This window comes from Aythya ferina, assembly GCF_964211825.1.
Source record: "Aythya ferina genome assembly, chromosome: 25".
NCBI lineage: Eukaryota > Metazoa > Chordata > Aves > Anseriformes > Anatidae > Aythya > Aythya ferina.
This window is the reverse complement of record NC_140323.1, coordinates 4,214,593-4,240,277: the sequence shown is the minus strand read 5'-3', so window position 1 is coordinate 4,240,277 and position 25,685 is coordinate 4,214,593. Positions and strand designations below refer to the sequence as shown.

The 25,685-nt window shown below is 55.0% G+C and overlaps 1 protein-coding gene across 16 annotated transcripts in view; it reads right to left on the bottom strand.

The window, feature by feature from the left end:
- Positions 1-1,565: 1,565 nt before the first annotated feature.
- NFASC (neurofascin) overlaps positions 1,566-25,685 on the bottom strand; it is a 114,745-nt gene continuing 90,625 nt past the window's right edge. For 8 of the 16 annotated variants that reach the window (XM_084497606.1, XM_084497598.1, XM_084497612.1 and 5 more), the window contains 6 exons: positions 20,638-20,850; positions 18,684-18,800; positions 17,126-17,281; positions 12,413-12,544; positions 11,790-11,859; positions 1,566-6,413 (listed from right to left, as the gene is read on the bottom strand). In XM_084497606.1, the coding sequence (XP_084353732.1) occupies positions 6,182-6,413; positions 11,790-11,859; positions 12,413-12,544; positions 17,126-17,281; positions 18,684-18,800; positions 20,638-20,850 (920 nt within the window). In that variant the 3' untranslated portion in view covers positions 1,566-6,181. The remainder of the gene's footprint in view (positions 6,414-11,789; positions 11,860-12,412; positions 12,545-17,125; positions 17,282-18,683; positions 18,801-20,637; positions 20,851-25,685) is intronic. The other 8 variants (XM_084497599.1, XM_084497600.1, XM_084497602.1 and 5 more) reach the window with 2 other exon arrangements.

Below are 25,685 nucleotides of genomic sequence, written 5' to 3'. Positions count from 1 at the left end.
GTGGCCGCAAGGTCGGTGCCTCTGCTGGGACAGGAGACACCGGGGTGTGGGTGCTGCAGGATGGCTGGAGCTGAAATCAAAATCAGGCCGGTTATTTTTTGGCAGCTGCTAATCCAGGTTGCCAGGGGGGCCGTGTTGGGCTGAGTCCTGGTGTCGTTTGGGGATGTTTTTAAAGCCCCGTTTGGCTGTGTCACCACCCGACACCCTCCTGTGATGCCCCAGAGCTCTCCGCCTGCACAGGACTTGGAGGCTCAGCCCTCGGTTCCTGTTGCTTTGGACACAGGACAAAGATTTTATGGGATTTCAGGGATCCCCAAAGGTTTTAAGGGATCCCTGGGGTCCAGCTGGTGTGAACTTCTGCATCAAGGCTAAGTGCGATTCCTGCTTTGTCCTTCCACATCCCAAAGGACTTTAGGGTGGGGACTGAGGACGTCTGGAGCCTCCACTGCCCCAGTAAGTGCTGGGGAGCTCTCCTGGACCTGCAGGGATCCTTTTCTTCCTCCGGGGTTGGGCAGGGGGGGATAAAGCCTCTGCCGCAGCTCTGGAGCAGGAAGCATTAATACTCTCATCCTATTAGCGAGGACCGCAGCAATTACATCTTCATTAGTGAAATAGCCTTGCGTTTCCCCCTTCCTTCAGCCCATTCTCGGCAAGGCTTTGCACGAGGGAGCTGCTGCTAAGAGCACTCCGGAGCCTCGGGGGCAGGCAGGGAAGGCCGGGAAGTGCAGGAATGGCCCCGGGGAGGGACACAGCTCCTCTGCCAGGAGCTGCTGGGTCTGGAGGGGGGCTCGAGTTAAACCCTGATGCTCCCCCATATGTTTGCTGGGCCGTGGGGGCTCCCTGCTCCAGCTTCTCTGGACTGCTTGAGGGTGTTCGTGCTGTGGTCAGCACTGGGAGGGAGGCAGAGCTGTGGTTTGCAGCGTGGTTGGGGACTGGACGTGGCTGCTGGGCTGGCTGCGTGGAGCAAGCTCTGGGCTTGGCACCCTCACACCTCCGTGCCTCGGTTTCCCTGCCTGGAAAGGCTGCTGCTGGCTGCACCTCATCGGCCTCCGAGTGGTTGGGGAGGGTTTTGTGCTCCCGTGCAGCCCGCAGAGCTGCTTCTGTGCTCAGCCCCTGCGCCTGGCTGGGGGCGATGCTTCCCAAAGCAGAGCAGGCAGGGCATGAGTCCTGGCACAGGGCTTTGCCGAGGTACCACAAGGGCTGGCTGTGCAGGGTAGCAAGGAGTACGCTGAGGTTTTCAAACTGCTTGGTCTCATTTTCCCCAGCTGGGCCACCGAGACGTGGGAAGGACGCAGGGTGCTTTGGGCTGGGGCCCAGCCCCGTTGTGCCACCACCTCCCCTTTCAGACAATCGTAAAAACATTTAGGCTGGAAAAGACCTTCAAGGTCATGGAGTCCAACTTTCAACCTACGGAGTCCCACCACAATTTCAGGGCTCTGGCTGGGCTTCTGGGGAAGGGCTGGGGGCACGGATGGGGCCAAGCTGGGTGGTGACACCGGGGGACAGCGCGGTGCCACCGGCTGCCTGGGGCTGGAAGCTGCTGGACACGAAGCGCAGGCTTAGCGTGAGTTTTGAACAATGTTTTATTATATGTTTAGTGTTCTCTATACAAAAAAATCCAGTCTTTTCTTTTTACAGTGATTCAAAAAAATGATATCTGAGTATTTTGGCCTTCTTTCACCTCTCATGCAGTCAGTTTATAAGTCCTTATATTAAACACTTTTTTTTCTGGAGTCCATAAATCTTCTGGCTGTAAAGTGTTAATTTTACAGCTTCAGATACACATTTCTCATTGGGACGAGTGGGTTAACACAAAGGTGTTTGGGTGTTTTTTTGCTTTAAAAAAAAAAAAAAAAGGCAAATAAATACATAGAATACTTGAGACCAACCAGGTGGTTTTACAGAGAGGATGGATGGAGAGATATTTACAAACGAAAGAAAAACAAAACAGCCCAGTATTTTCTTTGTGGTGTGAGCAGAAGAAACAAACATGGAGAACTCTGAGCCGCAAAGGAAGAGGTTTGTGGTGTGTCTGACATGGGGTTAGACTGCGTTGGACAACCAGAGCCCGATGCCCACTGGCGAAGGACACGGAGAGACGGGTGGTGCTGGGCAGGGGGAGCTACTGACGCAGCGGGTGCTCTGTTAGGACCAGAAAAGCAGTTATTTCCCTCAATAAAACAGGTCGTAGTGCAAGAAAGAGAAGGTGGGTGGGTTTTTTTTATTATTATTTGTGATGTTTACAAGGTTGGTTTATTTTTTATTGCTTAACTGAAACCGTTTGCTGCTAGTACGCGATTAAGCCTGGCACGGCGACGTTACGCTGGGGACCTGCACCAAGGGGAGGCAGCTGCTGGAAAGGGATGGGAGGAATGGGATGGGACGGGATGGGATGGACAGGATGGGATGGGACGGGATGGAGGGGATGGGATGGATGGGATAGGACAGGATGGGATGGATGAGGCAGGCAGGGGATGGATGGGGCAGCTGAGTGGTGCTGCTGCCTGGCTGTCCCCTCATCCTGGCCCCATAGCAGGGGGCTGCCTCTCACCCAGAGGCTTAAAGCAGCTCCCCGTGGCCAGATCCATCTCCAGGGGCAGAAGTGGCTGCTCTGCGTGGGCTTGGGGCTTTCCTCTGCAAGAAGGCAGCGCTGGACAGGGGGTGTGAGTGTAGGGGTGCTGGGACCTGGCTTGCAGATGGGGTGGGCTTTGGGTGTTTCCGTGAGCAGGGTTTTGGGGGGCTCGTACCGAATCGTGGTGGTTCCCGCAGCTTCTCTGTCTCACTGCAGCGTCACTCCAGAGGGGACAGGAGCAGCCTCAAGACCACAGCAAAGCAGCAGCTGCTCTCTGCTGTCCCGTGCTCGTGCCCCTGTGGTCGGTGCCAGCTGGCCGTGCGCACAAAGGACGTCACGAAGCCACGTGCTGCGTTTCGGGGGGGCCGTGCCTGGATGCTCCCAGCAGAGCCGGTCTCCAAATCCACGGCACGGCTGAGGTTTGGGCTCAGGCTCTTCTAGAAACAGGCTCAAATTTGCTAGGTTGGAGTTGGACCCAAATTATTTTTCTCCAGCTTCTAAGAGCGCTTTGATTTGGGTCTGGCTCACCTCTCTATATTTTAAAATTTTTAAGTGTTTGCTCCTAATTCAGCTCCTTAATGAAGATGCATCTTTTGCAGAAGAGGTCAGAGCGTGCCCTGCTCTGGAGCAGCTGTGCGGGTCCTGGCAAGGGACAGGGACCCCTCGATGGACATTGCGGGAGAGTCTGAGCCCTCCTGCACCTCCCTGCTGATCTCTGCTGAAACTTTAGGGGAAGTTGCAATGAAATATAGTTAAAAAATCATTATACCTTACAATTTTGATGTAATTTTACATGCAGCCAATACGAGCCCATAAGTAATTCACGGGCCCTCTGCAGGCAACGCCTTCCTTGCCTGCGTGCTCACAAGCAAGGCGATGCTCAGAGCCCGTTGGTGTTTCTGTAAGAGCTTTCTGGGGCTTGGCCAGGCCGAGCCCAGCTCCTTCCCTGCTCGCCGAGGCCGTGGTGTGCTGGGCATGCATCGAAAACCCACGTGGTGAGAGCTGCTCTGCTTCCAACAGGACCCGGAGAGGTTTGCTGAGTAAAGCTGTGGTTAACGGCAGGACACAAACGGAGGCTTTAGTACAGATGGCACATAACACAGACACACGGCACAGACCACCCTGCTTCCAGGGGTGCCTGACCAGCTTCCTCGAGGGTTGGAGATGTCGTGTGGTAGCCGAGAGATTCCTGGTCCCCGTGAGCAGCCGGTCTGCTAAGCAGAGAGACAAAGCAGGGAGAATTTCTGCGCCCAGAGCCCGCTGCTGGGTGGCGAAGGCTGCAGGTTGCTCTCTCCACGTTATGCAAACTCAGCGCCGCTGTAAGGACAGCCGTGGGCTGTCACGTTGGCGATTCCCGTGACCGAGAGCCGCGTTACATCGAGCTGAACGCGTCTGCTTAAAAACTGAAGGCGACTGCTGGGTGGGCTGGGGGACGCACGCCTTAAAGCGCATCGGCAGCAGCGGTGGGGATGGGATCGCATCAACCCTGGTGGATGGCTCCTGAGCAGCCCCAGGGCAGCAGCACCCCGGCTATAGGGGGCTCTGCTCCCTTCTTAGGTGGTGCACCCACCTCATCTGCTGCTCCCTTCCCTTCCAGCTCTCTCCCGTTCTCTCTGCATGGTGCTGCCCCGGCCCAGGCTCCCTTCCCCGAAGCGCAGGGTCGTTGTGCCGTTAGCAGCTTCAAGAAGGTGGCAAAGTACATGTGAGCAATCCATAGTAGTAGAATTATTCTCGTTAGCAATACGTCTTCGTAGCAAACCAGCTTTTGCGAGCTAAAAGAATAATTGCTTTAATCCTATTGCATTTAATCCATTAAGCTGAACAAAACCCTCCTCCGTAGGAAAGAAACGAAAGAAAAATCCATCCTAACATCATTCGACGTCCGTGAAATGGTCCGAAGAAATCCGATCTCTCTCTGCGAAGGTACCTTTGGTTTCGAAAGTGCAGGAAGTGGGAGGATACACACGGCGTTGGCCACTACGTGCTGGCTGTTAGAAAACTCTACCCTCTACAAGGATCCATGCGGTCTCCGCTGGGACGGCTCCCAGTGTCCTACTCCTACGGGGCCGGCGGGTCGCCCGCCGCCTTAGGGGCGCGGAAGCGGTGTGTGTGTGGGGGGGTTAGGATCAGTTCGTTAAAACTTCCCGGGAAGTTCGAAGCTGTGTAAGGCATGTGAAGGAGCACTCCTACCCGAGACGCTTGGGTTGCGGCGTGCTAACGGGTTTGACCTAAATTGCGTTTTCTTGATATGTAAAAATAACGGAGCGGAGGCGGGGTCCGCGCGCGTGGAAGCGTCTCTCAGGCTGATTGATAGAGGGGGGGGGGGAAAGGCCACTGTAAGACAGGAGGAGGAGGGCTGGGCTGGGAACACACGGCCTGGAGCATCCCCTGCTGCTGGGGGGGACGAGGAGCTCGGTGCTGTCCCCAAGGGACGCGTGGCCGTGTCCCCACCGGGCTCCGGAGCTGCAGCGCAGGGCGATGGCAGGGATCTGCCACCCGGTCCCCGCGGGTGCTTCTCGGCCTGACCGGGTGGTTGGGGCTGTGTGTGTGTGTTTGTGGTCATTTGTCCTGATTTTTTTTTTTTTTTTTTTCATAAATAAGCAATTTCTGGTCCCCTCATCCTTTGTTAATGCCGGTCCTGCTTCCACTCCCTCTTTGCTACATAAGGTTTATGGAGTCGCCTTTAAAAGAAAGCAGGCATGGTCTGGGGGGCGCTTTTCCCCCAGCTTCTCACAAAGCAAAGACTAAAAGGAAATGGTTTGCCTGTGGTTCCCCAGGCAAGCGGTGCTGTTACCCTGGCGAGCAAGCCTCACCCGGGCTCGGCGGGTGAGCGGCACTCGACCATCCTCCAGCAACCCCCCCCGGCTCGTCCGCAGCTCCTCGTCCTCCCCGAGCCACCCGGAGGTGGTACGTGGCCCCCGGGGGACACGGACATGGAGGCTCAGCACCCACACGAGGTACGGCGCGGTCCCAGCAGGTTCCCAGTCAAGGTGCTGCTCGGTCTTTCAGGAGGGAGGCTCGGGAGAGGCTATGGGCAAGGTGCTGCGTGAGGATGGACATCACCGTAGTACTGTGCCGTGGCGGTGGTGCCCAAATATCGACCGCTCTCCTTTTCTTTCACGCCTTTATGACACTCTCAGTGCTCTACTCAGCCCTCTTCCCTCCCCCAAATTCCTTTTTTTTTTCCCAGTTATTTGGAACCTTCCTGTAAATATTAAAACAGAATTTTTGCTCCCTCCTGAAAGAACAAAAAGGACCTGGGGGAGCCGGCTGTGCCCTGCTCCTGCACCCCACACCCCGCGCCTCCTCCAGCCCCGCGCTTCAGCTCCGATTCCAGCTCCAGCCCATCCGCGCCTCGGGAGTCCTTGCCATTTGCTTGTTTGCGAAGGATAAGATGGCGTTGGCAGCCACCTGGTCTGCCTGTTTGCTTGGATTATTTTTTGTTTTCTATTTTTTTTCTTTTTTTTTTTTTTTTTTTTTTTTTTTTTTTTTTTTTACTGTCCTCGGCTGTTCACACGGTTGTGTCGGAGGTAGCGGCGGCGGCGGCTGTTGGTGAACCCCCCGCCCACTACAAACCCCTCGGGCTGTTCGTGGTGCCAGTGTCCTGCGCTATGCCAGCGAGTAGATAGCATTGACTGGGGACGTGGCTTCCGAGCTCTCGTTGCCTTCCGTCTCCTCCTTGTCTTTCTTCACCGTGTACTGCCCGATGAAGGAGCCGTCCTCGTTGAACTGCCCCTCGCCCCCCTCGCCGTAGTCCACCAAGCTGTCGTCGCTCTCCTGCTGCTTTATCGTGCCGTCCAGGGACGTCTGGCTGTTGGGCAGGGGCTTGTTGTCTTCGTCGCTGGTGGCACAAGACAGACAGACAGACAGAGCCAGGGTTGAGAACGGGGCTCGCAGGGGAGGTGGCCACAAGCCAAGGGCTGGATATTCACACCTACACCCAGCGGGCGGCTGTGCTGAGCGGGGGCAGGAGGAAGGTGGGCGCCTCCAAACACCCCGGGTGGTGGGGACAGGACACAGCCACCTCGCTGGCCAAACCCCACAGCTGCCTTTTGGTGCTTCTGCGAGCCCACCCTCCACACTATTTTCCTTTTAAAACGCAATTTTTTATGCCCGGATGACATCGGTTGCTCAGCTCAGCCCAACTGGGTGCGCGTTGTAAATACCCTTCCCTTGTCGTCGCTGCTTTTCTTTCTTTCTCCTAGCATTTTAGCCGACCTTGGGGTAACCTCAGTTTAGTGAGCTTCGCTCCCAGCCTTCCCTGCACAGCCCCGCTCTGCAGTTTAGGTAGCTCCATGCAACGGGGAGAACTCTCAAAGCACTGCGAGGGGGCACGCACGGGATGCCAAGTTCTGTGCAGCGTCCAAAACTCGTGGGAATTTACCTTTCCAGGCTTACTTCAGAGCATCTGAGCTTGTTTGCTCAATTCTTTACCCTTTTCTCTTTTTCACTTAGAAAGATTAAGCCAGGTCACTGAAAAATAAATAGTCTGACCCGCAGGAAAAAGCAACCTTTTAAAGAAACCTTTTAGCAAAAAATTGGGGAAAAGCTGTTTTCTCTCCGGAGGGCAAGGACTGGTACCTCATAAATAAAGATTGCATCGGGGATGAGTGGGTTGCTTTGTATAAAAATTAATTTTCATATCAATTAGTCATTAGTTCATGTCTGAGCTTGTTCAGCATGCAAATTGTGTAATACACCTAAAGAGATCACTTAGGTATCTTCAATGCTTTTTCCTCCCCACCGTTCCTGTCTCTTTGTGTATTTCATTTTGTTTTAGTCCTGGCCTCGGCAGGCTCGCCTCCCGGTGTGGCACTCTACCCTGCTCTTTGCTTTTCTCAAAAGTGGTCAAAAAATTCTATTATTTCAGCGCCGTATTAGCAGAGTCATCAATCACAAAAGTAATTCAGCCTCCTGTTTGTTTGCTTTTTGAGAAGAAAAAACAAGTCTCCTGTAGCCTCTTGAATTCGGGGCCATTTTTCATTAAAAGAGCATCTCAGGACTCTCCCCTTGGATCTCCATCACCCACACCAAGGTCTGTCTGATGGAGGCACGGCTCACATGCAGCCGGGGCCGAGGAGCAAAAAGCTCTTCAGCCACGGGAGCAGCCCGGGGCAGGCGTTACGTCTCTCCCTTGCCATTCCCTTAATGGCAGCAGCTCTACAGTGGGAGAGGAATTCGGTGTCCCACAGCACAGCCGGCAGCTTCGTACCGCGTTTCCTTACATCAGCACTTTGGAAATTAAGCCGTGATACAAACCCAGTATCGGAGACCTCGTGTTAACTTGGCATCGCAATAAATAATAACTCGTTAGCTTTGTAAGCGGCTCCTTCTGGAGGGCGGGAGGGGGGAGAATTCAGTCTGCAAGCAGGACTGGTGGTTAGAAAGTCCAATTAATGTCAAGCAGAGAGTGGCAAAACCCAGACCCCTTCATTTAAACCATCCTTTCCCAAGATTTGGGGTGGGTTCAGTCGAAACTGGAGCTAGAACCAGGTTTTTTCCCTAATGGGGGCTCTGCAGTGCCAGACAGCCCGGCACTGCATTTCCCGCACCTGCCCCTGGTTTTACCTCTCTCCAGCACCGCTCATCCTGTTAGTGCATTAGGAGGGCGAAGCAGATCCTCATCAGCACAGTGATGCGACATAACCCTGTTAACATGGATTTCTGTGGGGTTTGCTGATGGGCGCATTAGAGGACCAGAGCACCCAGCTCGTGACCGTTTGGGAAACGTCATCCTGAGTGCCATAAATCATTGGGATGGGAGGCTGGAGCCACAGGGAGGATTTTCAGGGCTGAGGCAGAGCGTGCCGGGCGGTTGGGAGCCAGCATTTTTGCTCGTGTCCCTTGCCACCATCCCCAGGTCCCGCTGCACGTGGAGGGACCGGCCCGAGGGGGGGCCTGGCTGGTGCTCGGGGGTGCCCTGGAGCATCTCGGAGCAAAATGCAGCTGGTGGGGCACGGGGGTACCCCTGAGCCCAGCAGGAGGTTGGGGGGGGGGAGGGCTTGTTTAATGTGTTAGGTGGAAGCGGGTATATGGGGGTAGGGAGGGGAAGGGAGAGTTTCAGCTGTGAAAGAAACAAATTGCAAAAAGGAGTAAGGGAAAAAAAAAAAAAAAAAAAAAAAAAAAGCTAAATGTGCCGGATTTCTGGCAGCACGTGGTCCTACCTTTCAAGAGACCTTCATGGTCCATGTGGATAGACCAGGTGAAAAGGAGAAGAAAGAATGGGAATAAAACAGAGAGAAGCAGAAAGAGCCTGATCAGAGAGAGATATGATGAGGTATGCATTCACAGGGGCAGTGCTAAAAACCCAAACGAAAAGTCACTGCATTCCTCATGGAGCCGACTGCCTCGTTATACCAAATGGAGCCGGGTGAAGGGTCCGAGCTGGGTGAGCCGATCCGGAGCAGCAGCGCATGGCAGAGGTGGCCCACGAGCTCTTTGGGTCGCCAAAAGGACCTTTGGCTGCCCCAAAGGGACCTCCCGGTGTCCCCTCCATCCCTCTGCTGGGTTCCCGCACCGCGGTGACGTTGGTGCCCCTTATGGGGCTGGGGACAGCACCGTGTCCACCGGGCCTGGTCGCTGCTGCGCCGGGTGCTGAGCTGCCTGCGGGGCGTGGGACTGTGCCACAGGTCCCTGTCCTGAGCCAGAGCCGAACTGGAGCCCAGAAGGTAAAAAAAAAACACAAAACTTTCCCTTCCCGGCAGCCCAGGTTTCCAGCCGGCTCCCCCACGTGCAGCCTTTGAGCATTTGGTATAATGAGGCACAGTCACGGGCACAGAGCATTGTCCAAGGATAATGGTCTCCTGCTTTGAAAATAAGCTTCTCAGCTTAGCCTCTGCCCAGGAAAACCATTATTCTGTTAGTGGAACAGAAAGATGTGACAGTATCTCTTAATTATAGGCTGCAGAGATTTGCAAGTCGCATGCACGGGGCATTAAGGACGTGAGATATGATGAGAGCGTCTCAGACATGCCATGTGGAGGTGGGGAGGGGAACCGAGGCAGAGCTCACGTCAGCTCAGATCCTGTCCTTGCTTGAAATACTAATTGCCACCCTCCTCGAGCCTAGCGCTGCAATCATTTTGAATCTTAATCAGCCAACAGCGTTTCCTATCAATCCTCCAAGTTCACCTTCCTTTCTGCCTCCTGGCTGGGAGCCTCGCGGCGTTCTCCCAGGAAACCTGGTGGTCCTGACGGGGGGCAGAGCTCACGGACATGGTGGTGGTTTTCCTTTGGCTGCTTTTTTCCCCCCGTCTTGTCTGTGGGATGGGGATCAAAAACGCTGGAGCATCTTGGAGGATCTGTCCCAAAAGTTGAGCCCCCTTCCCCCTCTGATGGGGGGATCTTGCCCTGCTTTAGCAAGTCCATGCCTCCCAAGGCACGTTCCTCGTGTGATATTCTGTGATATTCCTTCTCCAAAACTTATATCCACTGCCAGTAACGTGGCAAAAAACCCACACCTGTGGGTAATGACCCCAAAAACCCAAAGCCAAACCCTGCAGCCTCCTGCACCTTGGTCACTCCTGTGGGAACCGTGCCCACGTTCCCTGTTGGTGCCCTTCCACTGCCTGCACGCAGCGGGGCTGCCAAGAAGAGGCTGAGACTCGGCCCAGCAGGAGCTGCTGTTGTAGGATGAAGGCTTCACCCCACTCCTTCCCACTGCCTGCACTGTTGTGCTGCGGGTGTCAGCCCATCCCACAAACTGGGGGGCCAAGAGGATCCCTGCCATGACTCAGGGAGTTAAGGGGAGCTGCTTTGGTCAAAGTATGGAAAATAGCAATGCATTTTCTGTGTTAAATTACTATTTTTCTGTATTAAGGAAAGCCGTTGTATTCGTGGCTTGAAGGTTTTGACCCCATAGTGTGGCAGGCGATAAAGAAAGGTGACCCATTCCTGCAGCGTGCTTATCTGGGTTCCCACTGAGGGTTTATATCTATTCTGCATCATTCCCATCACAAAACTGGGGAGCTTTGGGCTCATGACTTCCTCTGAAACAATCAGTCCCTACTGAAATCTAGTTAACACTGCTGCCCATACAAACGGGGCGGCGTGGAAGCCTGCAGCTGTCCCATTTCCCTTTATGCCCTATGGGCAGGCAGGTACGTTCAGTTTGCTCCCCCCAAAGTCTGGTGGAACACGTGCCCCGTTACATCCCTTCCTGAATCCTAAATAACTTCTTCCTTATCCTGGCCACATCAATTTGGGTAACGCCAGGGCGCTTAATTAACCCCTGCTGGAAGTCAGGAGGGAGAACTCCCACCAGCCTCACTGGGCTTTGGGCTTTTCCAGCTCCCGTGGAAAGGTTCCTTTTAGTTCTTGGAGGAGAAGCACGGCACGCTGGGGGTGCTCAGAGGCTGCAGAGCATCTCTGCTGTCTGTGGGGTGCGGGCAGTGCTCTGGCGTTCCCCGTGCCTGCTCCTGCAGGCAGCCACCCCCAGCAGCGGAGGCACAAGAGCTGCGTGGCACTGAAAGGGCTGGGAGAATGCTGGTGCCTCTCTGAAACCTCCCAGGAGGTTTTTATCCTGAAGGAGAAGTGGCTGCTGCCCTTCAGAGGATGCCGTTTGGCCTGAAAGTGGCTGCTCAGGGGCAATCAGAGCGCTTTGGGCAGGAGCAGGGCTAATCTCCAAGCTCTGCTTCCGAGGGGTTCCGCCGGGACCTTACGGAAAAGCCTCGATATGAAGTCAGGCAGACCCCAAGTAAGCGAGCTCACGTGCTTTCAGAGCTGATCCAAACACAACTTTGGGCGTTTTTCCCCTGGGTTCTGCCTTACGAGTAGGAGAGTGGCTGAGCTGAGGGGCGATGCCCCCGAGATCTCCTCAGGCTGCTTCGGGAGCTGACTTCTGTGGTTTGTATTTTTTTTTTTTCCGTGTGTGCCATGAGGGTTGATCTGCACTTCCTAAAAGCCCCGTCCCAGGTCCCAAAATCCCAGCTCTCCGCCAGGGCCGATCCTGCCAGGCTGAGGGACGGGGCAGAAGGAAACCTTACAGCAGGCTCTCAGCTCGCTTAAAGCTCCGGGGCTTCGGGCAGGACCCGGCCCCTTTGGCACAGGACTTGCGGAGAGAAGGAGGCAGGAGGAGGAAAGGGGGGAGAAACAACCGGGGAGGCTGCGTGGCCCCGGGGGGCTGCGGAGGGGTAGCGTGGTGAGGTCTGTGATGGCTGGGGAGCGGGGCAGATGGGGGGACGTGGTGGCGGGGGTCCGCATGCCGCGCGGGAGCGTACCTGTAGTCGAAGGAGCCGTCCTCCACGTTCTTGTCTTCGGGGTTCAGGTGCTCGTCTTTATTGTCTCGCACTGGAAGCAAGCACAGCCCCGACACGGGCGTTACGAAGCAGCAGGGAGGGTGAAAGCTTCACAGGGGAGCAGCAGAGGCTTTGTGAAATGCCCACAGGGCTCAGGGACCCGCTAAAACCCCGCAGCCTTGCGGGCTTGTCCCCAAAAGCCACTGCCGCGGTGGCACCAGGGCACGGGCACTGAAGGTGGCCGGAGAGGGGTGTGTAGGTTGGTGGCTTTTCTTAGGCCTTGGCTGCGCTTGGCAAAAATGGAACAAGGCTTTTGTCTGAGAAGGCCTCTTTCTAGATGGGGACGAGCAGATTTGCAGGATAGGGGTCAGGTCACGCAGAGCAGGGGTGTCCAGCTCCGCGACGTGCCTCCTGCGCAGCCCAGAGCCCTCGCTGACCTTTAATTAACTAAAACGCTTCCCACTAATAATAATGTTCCCACTACAGAGGGAGGAAAGTGCTTGTAATCACGGGTGTGTATCTGAGCCCAGCACAATTGCATTAGCCCCCGGAAACCTGCGGATATTGAATCCACGGGCACAAAAGCTGCCGTGTGGTGCTCTTACCTGGGTACTTCCCTCCTCTGCTCCGCTTAATGAAGCAAACGATCAGCAGAATGAGGACCAGGAGAGCGATGGCACACATCAGCCCGATGAACCAGCCCTGGGTCGCGATGTCCACGTGGTTCTTGGTGTAGGCTGGGAGGAAAATTGAAGGGAAAATAAAAGCTATAAGGGAAGACCCGGACAATGGAGAGAAATAAATGAGCAGAAGGATTCAGTCCAGGGGTTTGAAAAGGACCTGGCTTTAGCACTGCGTTTGTGTGTGTGCTGACTGGGTTATTCGAGACTGTAGCACGGGGATCTGGGGCTTTTTTTTTAATGGTAGGCCAACTCAATGTTTTAGCAGGAGCTGCAAACAGCAAAGGGTCACGGCATAAAGTAAAACCTAGCACAGACCAGTGAGAAAAGGGCGTGGAAAATAATGGCAAAAGAAGCTGGGTAACAGATTTGATCTTGCGTCCCTGTGCCTGAAAGCCGCCTCGGAGGCAGCTTCTGCAAAAAGGGCTGAAAGAAAAGCGCCCGGACCGTAGCTCAGGATGCGATCCCTGGTGTGGAGTGATGCTGAGCAGCCCTGAGGAGCTCAGCAGCAGCCTGGAGCTGGAGAAGCCCGCATTGCCACAGCGAGGAGAGCTGCAGAGGGCACGGGCACCGCATCCTGCCGTGGGCACGGGGTCCCAGCAGCCACGGGAGGCTGGGCGAGGAGACGTGGAGGCCAGCGGGACGTGGCCAGACACGAGCTGGGGCATGAGGTGGGCACAGAGCCCTGGCCTCAGGTCCTCGAGGGACATCCCAGCTTGCTGCGCCGCGGTCTGGTAGCGCGTGAAAGTCTTTAGAGCAGCTCTCCATCGCCCTGCCAGGCTGCCAGGTGTCCACGGGGCTGACGCCAAGCAAGGAGAGGTGTCCTGTCCCTGAACGTGCTCTGCCTTGTTGCGTGCAGCTCCCGTGCACGGTCAGCCAGACAAATCTGTGTCCTATAAATAGCACCGAGCTGCCATTTTCTGGCTCTCATTGACATGCGCTTCGTATTCAGCAAGACAGAGCAGAGGAGAAAATAACCTTCAGCGCAGCGGGGGGCTAAATTTAACCAGACCGCGCAGCAAACGGAGAGAGGTCGGCCTGGCACGAGCAGGGGAGGTCAGAGCTGGACGGGATCGAGCTGGGACTTAGTCGGGTTTGTCCAGAATGGGAAGGACGGTGCAGCGAGCATCCTTCATGGGTGTCCATGGGGCAAAAAACTACTTGAAATGAGCTTGCTGCTGCTACCCGAATTGGCTGCTTTGGCGCTGCGGAGTGCTGAGAAGGGCTGTGCTGCTGTCTTGGATGCTTTGCCTTGTTTAATTAATTAAGTCAAGTCCAGCCAACAAGACCGCCCAGGCAGAGCTGAGGCAGCACAAGCCACCATCTCATGTACCTGTCTTGAAATAATCTGATTTTAAACCCACCACCTCCTATGGATAGCGGAGGGGCGGCCCTGGCAGACAAGGTTGTGCCCGTGTTTGGCTGATCTGACACAGATACAGCTCGAGAAGAGGTTGGAGAGGCAGGCCAGTGCTTGGGAGAGCTACAACCAGGGGTGAGGGTTTGCAGCTGGTTCCCATCGCCAACCCCAGAGTGCCAAAAACCCCGGAGTCACCCCCGGAGGGTGCCCAGCACCGCCTGGGTTGGCTCAAAACAGCCCCAGAGGACAAGGAGCTGCTCACACAGGGAGCAGGAAAGGCAGCCCCCCGGTGATGTGCTGGAAATGGAAGGCTCTTGGCACAGAGACCACGACGTTAAAAGGGGGTTGAATCAGTAAACTTCCCAAAGAACAGCACTCGGGGCTGCACTTGGTCCTTCAGACTGCCCCCAAGGTACCAGGGGCTTTCCTGAAGGTGAAACCTAAGCCCTGCTGTCAGGAGGGACTTGAAGCCAAAACACAGCCCGGGGACATCCCCAGGTAAAGGAGAAGGACAAGGAAGGGCCGTTTGCTAAAGAAATGGTGTCGGATGCAGACCGCTCTGAGCTGGTGTTGCTTTTTTGGTGGGGGTGGGCTGCCTGGGGGTACCCCGGCTCTCCTGTGCTGCTTTTCCCTTTAACGCTGCCCCGCTCAATATTTGCCTTTAAACCAACCTGAGCTGCGTGGTGCAGGAAGATGCACTTTTATAAGGGGGAGAATGAGATTAGAACAGAAAGGAGCCGGGATCTGGATTCAATTAGCTGAGTGCCCAGGGAGGAAGGGGGAACGAAGCTCTAATGGAGAGCTTGGAAACGGGAGGAGGTCGGGTTAGCAGGCCTGGTGGGGTGGGATTTCTGCATAAAGCAGTGCTAAGGGACAATTAAGGGGGTCTGCAGGGTCTGAAGCACCAAAGCAGCCTGAGAGGTGCGCTTCGTGCCACGGGGTCGGGGCTGAGTTGTGTGCAGGGGGGCGGCTTCAAGGTACCGAGTCCCCAGGGGGCTCTGCAGCAGGATTGGGGCACCAGTAGGGTAGAGGTGTAATTGCCATCCTTCCCAAAAAAGCAACACATGCCGACAAAATTATAGGCACAGCAATCGTGTATTGAGAGTAAACGAGTGACTGTCATTGCAGCATTCAGCATGGGAGGATTAAGGACCTGGCTGTCAGAGGGGCCGTTTGGATTTGCTCTAATGTAAGGCCAGCGCCGAAGGTAAGCAGTGGAAAGCAGCTGCGCAATCAAACAGCTATGGATTTGGAATGCAACTGCGGTGACTTTTTAAAAAGTAATTACAATCTCGTGGCAGAAAAAAAAGGGTTACCTAACAGTCACAGTTTATATGCCAATTGCAAAGCTGCCTGAAGAACAGCAGCAGGTCAGCGACATCGGGTATTTACTGTTGGTGTGTGAAGTCTCACTAGCTCCAGTCCCTCACAGCTCCCCCTTCCAGTGTTTTACCTTTTTTTTTTTTTTTTTAAAGAATATATCTTTACATTAAGCTCTATAAGCTATATTTGTACTTCTGAAGTGTCATTTACTGTTGGGAAGAGCCCTGTTGGGAGACGGAGCTGTCAAGTTAAGCAGAAGAGAAGTGGTGGTGCACACGGACTGCGTATTTATCCGCGTTCACGCTGAAGAAACCATTAGAAGAGCTATTTGCAAAACATTAAAAACAAAAAGCGGAATGAACAGGGCTTTTTTATCGACAGCATTCCTGACAGCATATGATTGTCAGCGGGGGCCGAGCGCTCGTGTCAGCAGAATCCAGCCAGCGAAGAAATGGATCTGCAGCGCTTGTGCCTGCAAGGACGGCGAGAGCTCTGCGGCTCCCACGGTGCCGGGGCTCAGGTCACCGCTCAGCCTCCATCACGGGGACAAAGGCAGCCAAGGCTCTAGTTTCAATAGTAGCAGTAGGAACCCCTAAATTACAGAAAATAGACACGCCGAGATGGCCAGCATCAATCAGCCGAGGATATTGCTGCTTTTTTTTCCTTCCTAATGATTCCCTGCCCCTTGGCACCTGTGGCACAGGGGGCTGCCTCCTCTGCCCTGGCTCCCAATGTGGGGGAAAGCAAGAAAAGAGAAGAGACGGGTCCGAACCGGGGAGCAGCAATCCCAAAAGATGCTGCACGCTGTGGGTGAGGAGGCTGCTGGTGATTTCTGAGTCAGGTGAGGGGCTGGAAGCAGACAAAAATGCAACACATCTCCCCGGAGAGACTGCGTGCCGTGCCCAAGGTCAGCGGGCGCTGGTTTTTTTATCAATGCTGGGCAGCAGGAGGCAGGGAGGAGGACTCGCAGCTGCCACCTGTCCCTGTGTCAGCCCAGTGTATCAGAGAATTATTGCTGGAGTCACGGCTCTGAATGCGTGGGGTGGGGTGGGGAGGGCTGCTGCTCCCACTGCAGCCACCCCCCCCACCAAGGACGAACATTTTGCTTTTCAGCAAAGAGCCTGGGAAGCGCTGGAGCTTTCCATCACCACGCGGCTGGGGCTTAGCAAAACAACTCCAGTTCTTTGCAAATTGCAGCCTCTACCTACTGCATTTGTCAGCGTGGGCTGCTGCGGTGCCGCTTGCTCCTTGGCTTTTCAGCGTTCAGACCCCACTCTGACAGCAGCGCGCACAGATTCCTCCGGCAAAACCCGCCGGTGGCACAAAGCAAGTTCTGGTTGTGATTTACTGAACCTCGAGTGTGAACGGTGGAGCTCCAGAAATGCAGAAAGCCTGATTCAGCGCCTGTGCAAGGCGGTAAGGGCACTTCTGTGGCATCCAGTGGGCAGTGTAGGAAGCCCATAATTAGGGAGCTCTGAAAATCACCGAGGTGATAAGCCTGGCAAATTGCTTGCGCAATTAAATGCAAAGTTGCCGGGGGAAGCAGACCTGCTTGGCATCTCGCTGAAAAGCCCTGTGCATGCGCCGTGCGTGGCTCTAAAGGAGGCTGCCTGCAAAAACAACACCCCAGTGCTGCCCCTCACCTCTGCGTGGCACTACCCTGGGGTCCGGCCGTGCGCCAAGGCACCAAGAGATGCGATGTGCGCGTGCAGCCGCGGGGCTTCAAACACAGCAAGGTGCTGACCCCAGCGTGGTCCCTGCCCTCCTTCCAAACCCTTCCTTGCGCCCTGACGGGGATTTTTTGGCTGCTCGGGCAGCTGCTTAACCAGGGCAGGGACGGGATGGTGGGCGAGGGCTGCGCCGTGCTCGATCCCCTCCCACCACCACGCCGGTGCCCCCGTGGACACGCAGTGACATGCCGCGGACACGCGCCCTGGGGCTGGAGCCCCTCTCACCTGAGCTGGTGGTAAAGGTTATGTACGAGTGCTCGCTGGGGCTAGACCATATGGGGAATACCCACAGCTTGTACACCATCCCCGGCGTCAGATTCGCCAGCTGCACAGAGGAGGGGGTCTGAGCTTTAACGGGGATGGATTTCTCTGTCTTGTTACCTGAGAAACAGAAACCGCACATCAAACCCAGCCGCGGGAGGCTCGGCGAGATTACCTCGTTGGCACCGCAGGTGATGCGTTGTGCTAGCCCCAGGCACCGAGCAGAAATAACACGGCTGGCTGGTCAAGGAGCTATTAACGGCGCCGTGATTAGTACTCACTGGGAATAGGATAAAAACAGCAGTGCAGGAATCAGGTGGGGGCTTGGCCGCATCCCTGCTTGCCGTACTGAAAAATACACCAGGAGCTATTGAGGAGATTGCTCCCTGCCTTGAAGTCCTGACAGATCCTTTATCTGCCCAGCCTCAGGTCTGAATACTTGGGGTTTTACAGCAAACGGGCTGGAATTTGCCTGGTGCCTCTCAGCTGATCAGAGGGTTTTGCCTGTGGGTTGGGGTTGGTGGGCAGCTGGACGCTGCAGCGAGCACACGAGCCCGCTCACCCCAACTGGGATGTGGCTCAGGGGCATCGCCAGCATCCCACGGGGCTGGAAGGGAGCCTTGGGAGCTCGGGACTTGGCCTGCAGGCTTTGGAGCCTGAGTTGTGGAAAATAGATCAGAAGGGGGAAAATGGTCCCCTTCCCCAACACATCCTGCTCTGTCTGCAAAGAGACCGGGCACTAGCTGTGCCATCAGAGCTGTTTTGTCATCAGCAATGTCATCTCTTAGCGTTGTAAACGGCCAAAAGTGGTTCACTGTTGATGGCTAGGTGTAGTTGGCTTATTTTAAATGCCAATTTAAAGCCAGCATACCAGACGATAAGACTGAAATGGCTGGGAAATAAAGTCAGAGATAAGCAGCGTTCATTGCTGCCTATCTATTAAAAAATAAAATAAAATACAACCAATAACATGTAAATGCCTTTTCCAAACAAGTACTAAGCAGAGGCACTGACTTGGAGTTTCCAGACTACGTACAGCCTTACAATTGCAAGAGACAACGATATCCGATACGCCAGGTTTGGGATCAGAGGGGATTCTGCCAGCTCCAGGCTCAGCAAGCCCTTCAAGGGTATATAAAGCCCCTCCAATTTGTGTCATTTGTTTGCTGTGAAAGCTTTGTCCCCGTTCATATACACACATTTATATTTTCAAAGGCTCTTTACACCGAGCCCGCACGGAGCCCAGCTCAATGAACTAAACACATTCGTGGTTCGTGCATACGAGCATCTCATGGCCATCAGCTCAAGGAGGGGGAATCTCTTGTGAGTCACCAGGAATACTTTTGGTGTTCTCTAAATGGCTACGACCACATCCTGCCACCTCCTCTCCCCTCCACGTGGCCACAGAGCATCTTTCAACACTCAGTAATTAAGACTGAGTTACAGATTGCAGCCTTGAGAGCTGGCAGGATCTCTAATGGCATCACAACCCTATAGAGTCCCCACGCGATCTGATGCTTACTGGTGATATACTTAACCACAAAGTCAGTTCCTGCAGAGTAATTGTGGCTCCAGGTGATGTTTGCCCAGTTACTATTAGCCAAAGCTCTTATGTCCCATATGGACGATCCATTGGTGTCTGGTGGACAGGTTAGAAGAGGAGTTAGTATTGTGGATTAGACAGAAATGAGAGCTCACCTAGCGTCGGGTACCGGGAAAATCTTACAAAACCATTCCTAAAGTTAATGCTTTGATACCTACAGACGTATCTGAGGCCACATTTGTTTCTTACAAGAGCCTTAAGGTCAAACTTTTGGGGGCATTGGCTAGCAATAGCTCGTTGCTTGTTGGCACTGAAGTCCAACTGCATTCGGTTTAGCTTGGAAGTCTGAAGCCCTCCGTGGCACTTCCCTGAAGACCTCAGTCTGCAGGGAAATCTCCTGGCTAAACCCCTGCCTAAACGAATGCAAGATGCACGCATGAGCGGGCACGGACTCACTACCAGAGCGGGGAGAGAATATTTTTATGTTACTGGGTCTAGAGACAGCCAGTGGGGCAATGAAGTCACTCGTTTCTGATTTTGAAGTTGAGGATTGTCGACATTGCTTTGGAGAGTGGATGAACTTCTATTTCTGGCGAGGTGGAGCTAAGCCACCAGCTCAGTGTGCTTTAAGAGCTTCCACACAAATTGCGCCTCGATTTTAGCGTTATTATTTGCCTTGGGACGTAGCTTAGGATTTGGTTTGACAAAACACCAATGAGTAACTTCCGTCCCTGGAAGGAGGGCAGCTATGCAACTTTTGGGAAAGGGCAACGGAGCCCCTAATGCCGGGGGGGGACGGGGACGTGACCTGGAGCCCCCCCTGCAGCCCCAACCTGCGCTGCCACGCAGGCCCCCTGTCTGCCTGCATTACAGCTCGGGCTCTGGGCTCGTGCCCCCGGGGCTGTTCGGGCCCCGTGCTGTTCCTCGTGCCGCTCCCCGACTGCTTTTTGCTTCTCTGCCTCTTCTCCTCCCGTTCCCCGTGGCTGCAGCGCGCGCAGGTAATTGCCCCTTTGCAATTAGCAGCGCTTCCCATGTGCTCGCTGAGCTGTGACTGCGTTGTGGTACCGATCTCGTGAACCTGCTTCATTACCGAGCCCTCGTACGTGGTGCTGAGGCTGCAGCTCGCTCCCTTGCACCAGTTTTTAAACTGATTTTGCTAGGGCAGCGCTTGTGAGTGCGTCCTATCCAGCTACATAACTGAACTCCTTCGATTGCGTTCCCTTTTGCTCCAAGCTGGGTTCCTTTCTGAATAACCTGCCTACCACTCCACAGTTTCTTCACCACATTTCCTGTTGCTGCAGTGCTTTTAAAAGCTCCGAGGGCTGCCTCTCTCTGTAGCCACCAGTAAAACACAGAGCAGGGACCAGCCTGCACCAGACCCGCTGGATCCCCTGCTCCAGCTGACCGTGTGCTTTCTCTGGCCCTGCTGAACCCCAGGAGCAGAGCTCCTGTGGCTGCCGACACCCCCCCAGGTTCCCTGGGGGCTCTGATGGGGTCGCGTTGCAGAGAGCAGCAGCGCCACGACCCAAAGGGCTCCTGTGAGCCCTGACAGGTCTCTTAGCTAACAGACGATGGGCTAAATCTGAAGTGACATCTATGGGAGTAACCGAACCCCATTTTAACGGCAAAAATAGTACTTTGGTGGGTCTTCTACATCTTTCCTGACCCTCACACTAATTCAGAAGAGTGACACCCCAGGGAGTGCTGTGTTTTCCCAGAGTCGGGCTGGGACCAGGAGGGTGGCACAGCCTCCCCACGTCTTAATCCCTGAGTCTGTGCCACCTCCGGCTTGCAAAGCCATTCCCGGAGCACGGGGCGCCTCTCACCGTGTGGGTGAGACTTCTGCACCCGTTACCAATCCTGGCTCTGAGCGAGAAGCGGGGAAAGCCCCCGGAGGTTTTGTAGGGGAGAGAGGAAAAGGAAAGCTCAGTACCCAGCTCCTGCTTTGTGGTGGCTGCCGGAGCCCTCTCTGTAGTTGTTGTGGTGCTTGCAGCGGTGGTGGCGGGCGGAGTGGTGGCGGCTGTAGTGGTGGTGGTGGCGGTGGTGGTGGCGGTGGTGGTGGTTGTGGTAGTTGTGGTAGTTGGAGTGGTTGGGGTTGCCGTAGGGCTGGCGAGATCGACTGCAGTTGGAGGCAACCAGGTGGCGGCTGGCAGAGGGAAACGCAGACACTGGCTGTGGAGAAGCGGTTACGTCTCCTCGGGCTCGCCCTCGCCATTCCCAACGCCGAGCACGGCACCATGCAGACCTGGAGGTCTTTCCCCTTCCAGAACCGGGGCGAGCAGGGAGCAGGAGGGAGGTGAGCAGCACCCAGCCCCTGCTCCTGCGCCCGCCCGGCGTGCACCAGCCACCCAGCAGCTCCGCCGCCTGTGCTCTGCCTCCCGGCTCTCTGCCAGCTCCTCCTGGGGCACCGAAGGGCAACACCAAGTGGGGTCCGTCACAGGGATGAGCAGGGTGGGCTGCCCAAACCCATCGCTCCCTTCAGCTGAGAGCTCTCCAGGCTTTCCGAAATGAGGAACCGGACCAGACTCTTAAAACACCGCCGTCCAATTTGTGGTGGAGCAGGCGAGCCCCGATTACACTAATTCAGCAGCCCCGGGACGACACCTCCAGTGTCTCTGAGCTGCCAATTTGGCCTGTGGCTTAGCTGTGTCCTTCCCTGCTGATCTCTGTGCTGATCCTGCAGCCGGGTGATGAAGCAGCCTTAGCCCTGCCGGGGCCTTAGCTCTTTGGTGGGTGCTGGATGTTACCGTGCCATCACCGCCCCTCGCCATTCACATTTAAATTAGGGCAGAGGGATTGGCACACCCTAAGCTTTCTAGCGAAAATTTCTGCACAATTTGGTTTCTTAACAGCCCTTGTTTGCCCCCACCCACATGGGTGAGCCAAAGGGTAGAGGTGCACATTGCACACACCTCTTGGTGTGGTTGCACGGGGTCCTGAGCACCACCAAAGGAGGGTGCAGGGCTTGGGCTGGCTGGAGGAGGCAATAAGAAGCCCAATCCACCTTTTGGCTTTAGCTTGGCTCAGGACTGCAATCATTGCTGTGAGCAGGAGTGCTTGGGGCTGTAGCTGGCTGTCACGAATGGGAAACAGGAGCTAGCAGCAGCACCGGCCTCGTGGCTGGGGCATTGGAAACTATTGCTGAATGCCCTCAGGTATGAAAGGGCATCGCTCTGTAAAAACTGTTTGCCCTACTGCCTGAAAAGCTGCCAGCAGAAAATGCATCTGGAGAGCTGCTTAAACTGCCGAAGGTAAATGAAATCCTGTGGTGCTTGCATTAAATTGTATTTACTTACTCTTCTGTAGATCAAGGGATTACAAAGCCCCATCAGGCAAATGAAAATGGCTATTGCAAATATCACCCAAACAAGAATAGCTCCAGGAAAGTGTTTTAAAAAGTGTCCCAGAGCAAAGCCATGCCCTGCTTTATCACCAAGCCAGTCCCAGCTCAGCTTGCACGGGAGCGAGCGTCCCTTCAAGGCTACCAACACACCAGAGACCATTTGGAAAGGCCAGAGCTAAGGCCCCAGGGTGGCTCCCACAAAATCCGAGCCCTTCCAGCAGTCCCAGGGCAGAGGAGAGCAGCAGGTGAGGCCGTCCAGCTCCCTACCGCGCGCGGCTGCAATAAAACCACGGTTACCAGCACGTCCCCAAGGCATGGCCAGCACGACCCCGTGGCGTGCCCGGCACCTCGCCGCCACAGGGACCGACCGACGGCGCCTCGCAGAGCCTCATGCAGCAGCACAGCGCCCGATGGAGCAGCAGGGGGATGGAGCAGCCGCCTCCCTCCCACCCCAGCCTCGTGCGACGGAGCCAGCCCGCGACAGACGGCAGCAACGGTGATGGGAGCCAGGCTGGGGGGGGGAGAAAATTGCACGACTTTGTCCCCCGGGGGTGCACGTGGTGTCACAAAGCCGGCCCTGACCTGGCTGAGCCGTGGCAGTGGGGGGAGGATGGGGGGTGCTGTTGTGCATTGCTTTCGCTCACCCAGTTTTTACCAAGCCTTCGCTTTTCTGTGTCCTGAGGCTTCAGTCTGCTGATTCATGGCATTTTTCGGGAGGTTAAGTGATTAGTGGGGCTACTGTGAACGCGATCGTGCTGCAAGTCCTCTACTTGGGCTTGCAATGCCCACAACAACCTTGCACAGTGGAGACTCCTTACTAGCTAATGCAGCTCCTCTGTGAATCCTCGATTCACAGTGAAGGAGAAGACGACCCACTGAGGCACCGAGCACCTTGCTGAAGGGCAGGAGCTGCAGGAAGAGCTGCTCCAACGCCCAGCTCCCAGCCCTGGCACACGTCACTGTGCCATGCTGCTCCCGTGCAGCACCCCAGCAGGCTGTGGGCATCGCCTGGTGCTGCTGCAAAGGCTTTAGCAGAAGGCGAGAGCCCTTGTTAATGCACCCCTAGACGGGCAGAGATGATCTGGGGTAAAATATCCCTCATAGAGGGGAGATATGTGCAGAGCCACGCTGCCTGCGGGATGTATGCCAGCACAGAGCTCTCCTGGGTGCCACGGTGCCAGCAGCCCTCCTGTGGTTGCCTGATCCGGGCACCTCAATCCTGGCTGATGGTGGTGCCAGGAGGGATTTGCCCACGCTGCTCCAGCAGAGCACGAGCTCTTCTGGAAAGGCTCCCCACAAGCAGAGCAATCGCAGCGCATCAGGGTAACGCGGGCTCACCCCCAGCAAGTCCCAGTGAGATCGGCTGCGTGCGTCGGCACCGGGATAGGAAGGAGCCTGGCAGGACTAGGAACGGGTACAAGGTGGGAGCTTTGGCTCCAGAAAGCAAGAGGTCAGCGAGGGGCAGGAGGAGAGCCTGCCTGCGGGCAGCACCGGGCAGGATGAGGCCAGCCCGGGCAGCGGGGCTCCCGCTGGGCTGGGGGATTTGGTCCTCATCTGCCCCGGGAACCACAGCTGCAGCCTCATTTGTGTTTGAATACAAAATGTATGCGGAAGAAAAAGCTCAGCTGGTAGATTTGGGGGAGAGAAGATAAGGGGCATTTACCGGCCTTTGAAATCCATCCCCTAATGAGAGCCGAGTTCGGTCTGGGGGAAGGCAAAGCCGGTCTCCGACAGAAGATCAGAGCTCCCCCCAGACAGCGAGGGGCAGGGGCCCCAGCGCTGCGACCAGGGCAGGGCTCATTAAGGATGCTCCTGGCTGGCAGCTCCAGACCTGCTCGAACCAAGTGCTCGGTGTTACAAGATCATCCCCATCCCGAAACCACGCGCCTCCTCCTAAAAACGCAGCTCTGACACCTCCCTGGCTGCAGCAGTTCGGAGCTGTGCAGAGCTGCTGGATTTATCTCCCTGCATTCCCCCCTCGTGGGTTCACTCGGGGACTTTGGCAGCGTTTGCCTCGTGTGCGGATGCAGGACCACGCACCCAGCCTTCACCCGAGGGCTGGGGGAAGAAAACCTCCCTGATACCTGAAGGCAGGAGGTGCTGCAGACAAGGGGCGGCCACTTTTCAAACTGCAGGGCAGAGCAGCACCCTGAAAACTGGAGCATCCAAGGAAGGAGGCTTCAAACAGCCCCAGCGTGCCCAGAAAAGCCAGAGAAAAAGCCAGCAGCAGCAATGTTCATTCTCTGGCTCCCACAACAGCTGAGCCCCCCTCTTCCTGGAACACACAAACCGCCGCTTAGCTCATAAATCGGCCCTGGCTTTGCAAGGCACAGATTGCTTTTTCTGTCTGCAAGATACATTAGCCTCTCTGGTGGAGGAGACTGTGGGGCACGGTGGGGAGGAGACGCTCTCGTAATGGGCAGGGGCTGCAGCAGTCTGGCTGTAGCAATTAATAGGCTAAGTAATGAGGGAGATGCTTGCGGCAGGAGGGCTGCTCGAGAGGCTCCTTCTCTTTGCTGTGCCCTGGCTCCTCGGGTTGGGAACGGGCTGGTAAAAAGGAGCCTGAGCCCTGTGCAAAAACTGAGGGATGCTCAGAGTGAAGAAATCTGCGGATAAGAATCGTAAAAGCAAAAATTCGAGGCATGGGAGAGGGAGGGAGCCTGCTCCGAGACGGGCTCGAGCCCTGCTCCAAGTGGTGTGGGGTATCACTGAGCAGTCGCGTGTTTTTGCAAAATACAAAAACCAATGCACAGCCATACTGCTCGTTAATTATTTAAAGATGCTTTTAATGTGTTGTTAGGCTGCAGTAACAGCTTTCCCTTGGGTGTGTCTACAAAATAATTAGGCTTGGAGAAATTTGATTAATTTTTCATGAATTTAGATGATTAGCCAAATACATTTTTGGACTTTTTTTTTTTTTTTCCCATCTCCCTCTCACGGTTTCTAGCAACAGAAGGAGATTGTTGAAGTCTTTATCAAAAAGAAAAAAAACGGCTCCAAATCTGACAGCTATAAGAAATTTGAGACCAGAAAGAAGCGATTGAATGGCATCTAAAAGAGAGGGGTCAGCAGTTCTCTGTATCGCTGCTGCCGCCCATTTCCAAAATGAACAATTGAGCCTTTCTCCTCCGCTTCCTAGCTATGGAGCGACAAGAAGGGAACAAACAAATCAATGTTTTCAAAGTCCAAGACCAATGCTGTTTACGACCCTGACAAAAGGACATACACAAGGGTAGTTTGGGATCCAGTTTTCGTTTGTTTCATTCGTTGTGCAGACGAGAGCCCTTTGCACGGCACCTGTTCCCCAAAGCACCTCTCCCTCCATCCAGCTCTGGCTTAGGAAACGTAAAGGCTTCCTAAGGTAAAGCCTCTGCCCTTCACTTTGATTTCATCAAGTTGCTTCAGTTTCTCACATGCCTACAGAACAGCTACGACCCCACGTATGTAAGGTTTCCCCTGGAAAAAAAAAAAAAAAAAAAAAAAAAAAAAAAGGCCATTTTTCAGTGCCAACAGCCAATGGCAAATAGCGCTTTACTGCAGTTTAAGACAACTTTCACTGTGAATCTGTAAAATCTACAAAATCTAGGTCACTGAGCGGAGATGAATCTTTAGAGAAAGGTCAAACGGCATTTCGCTCG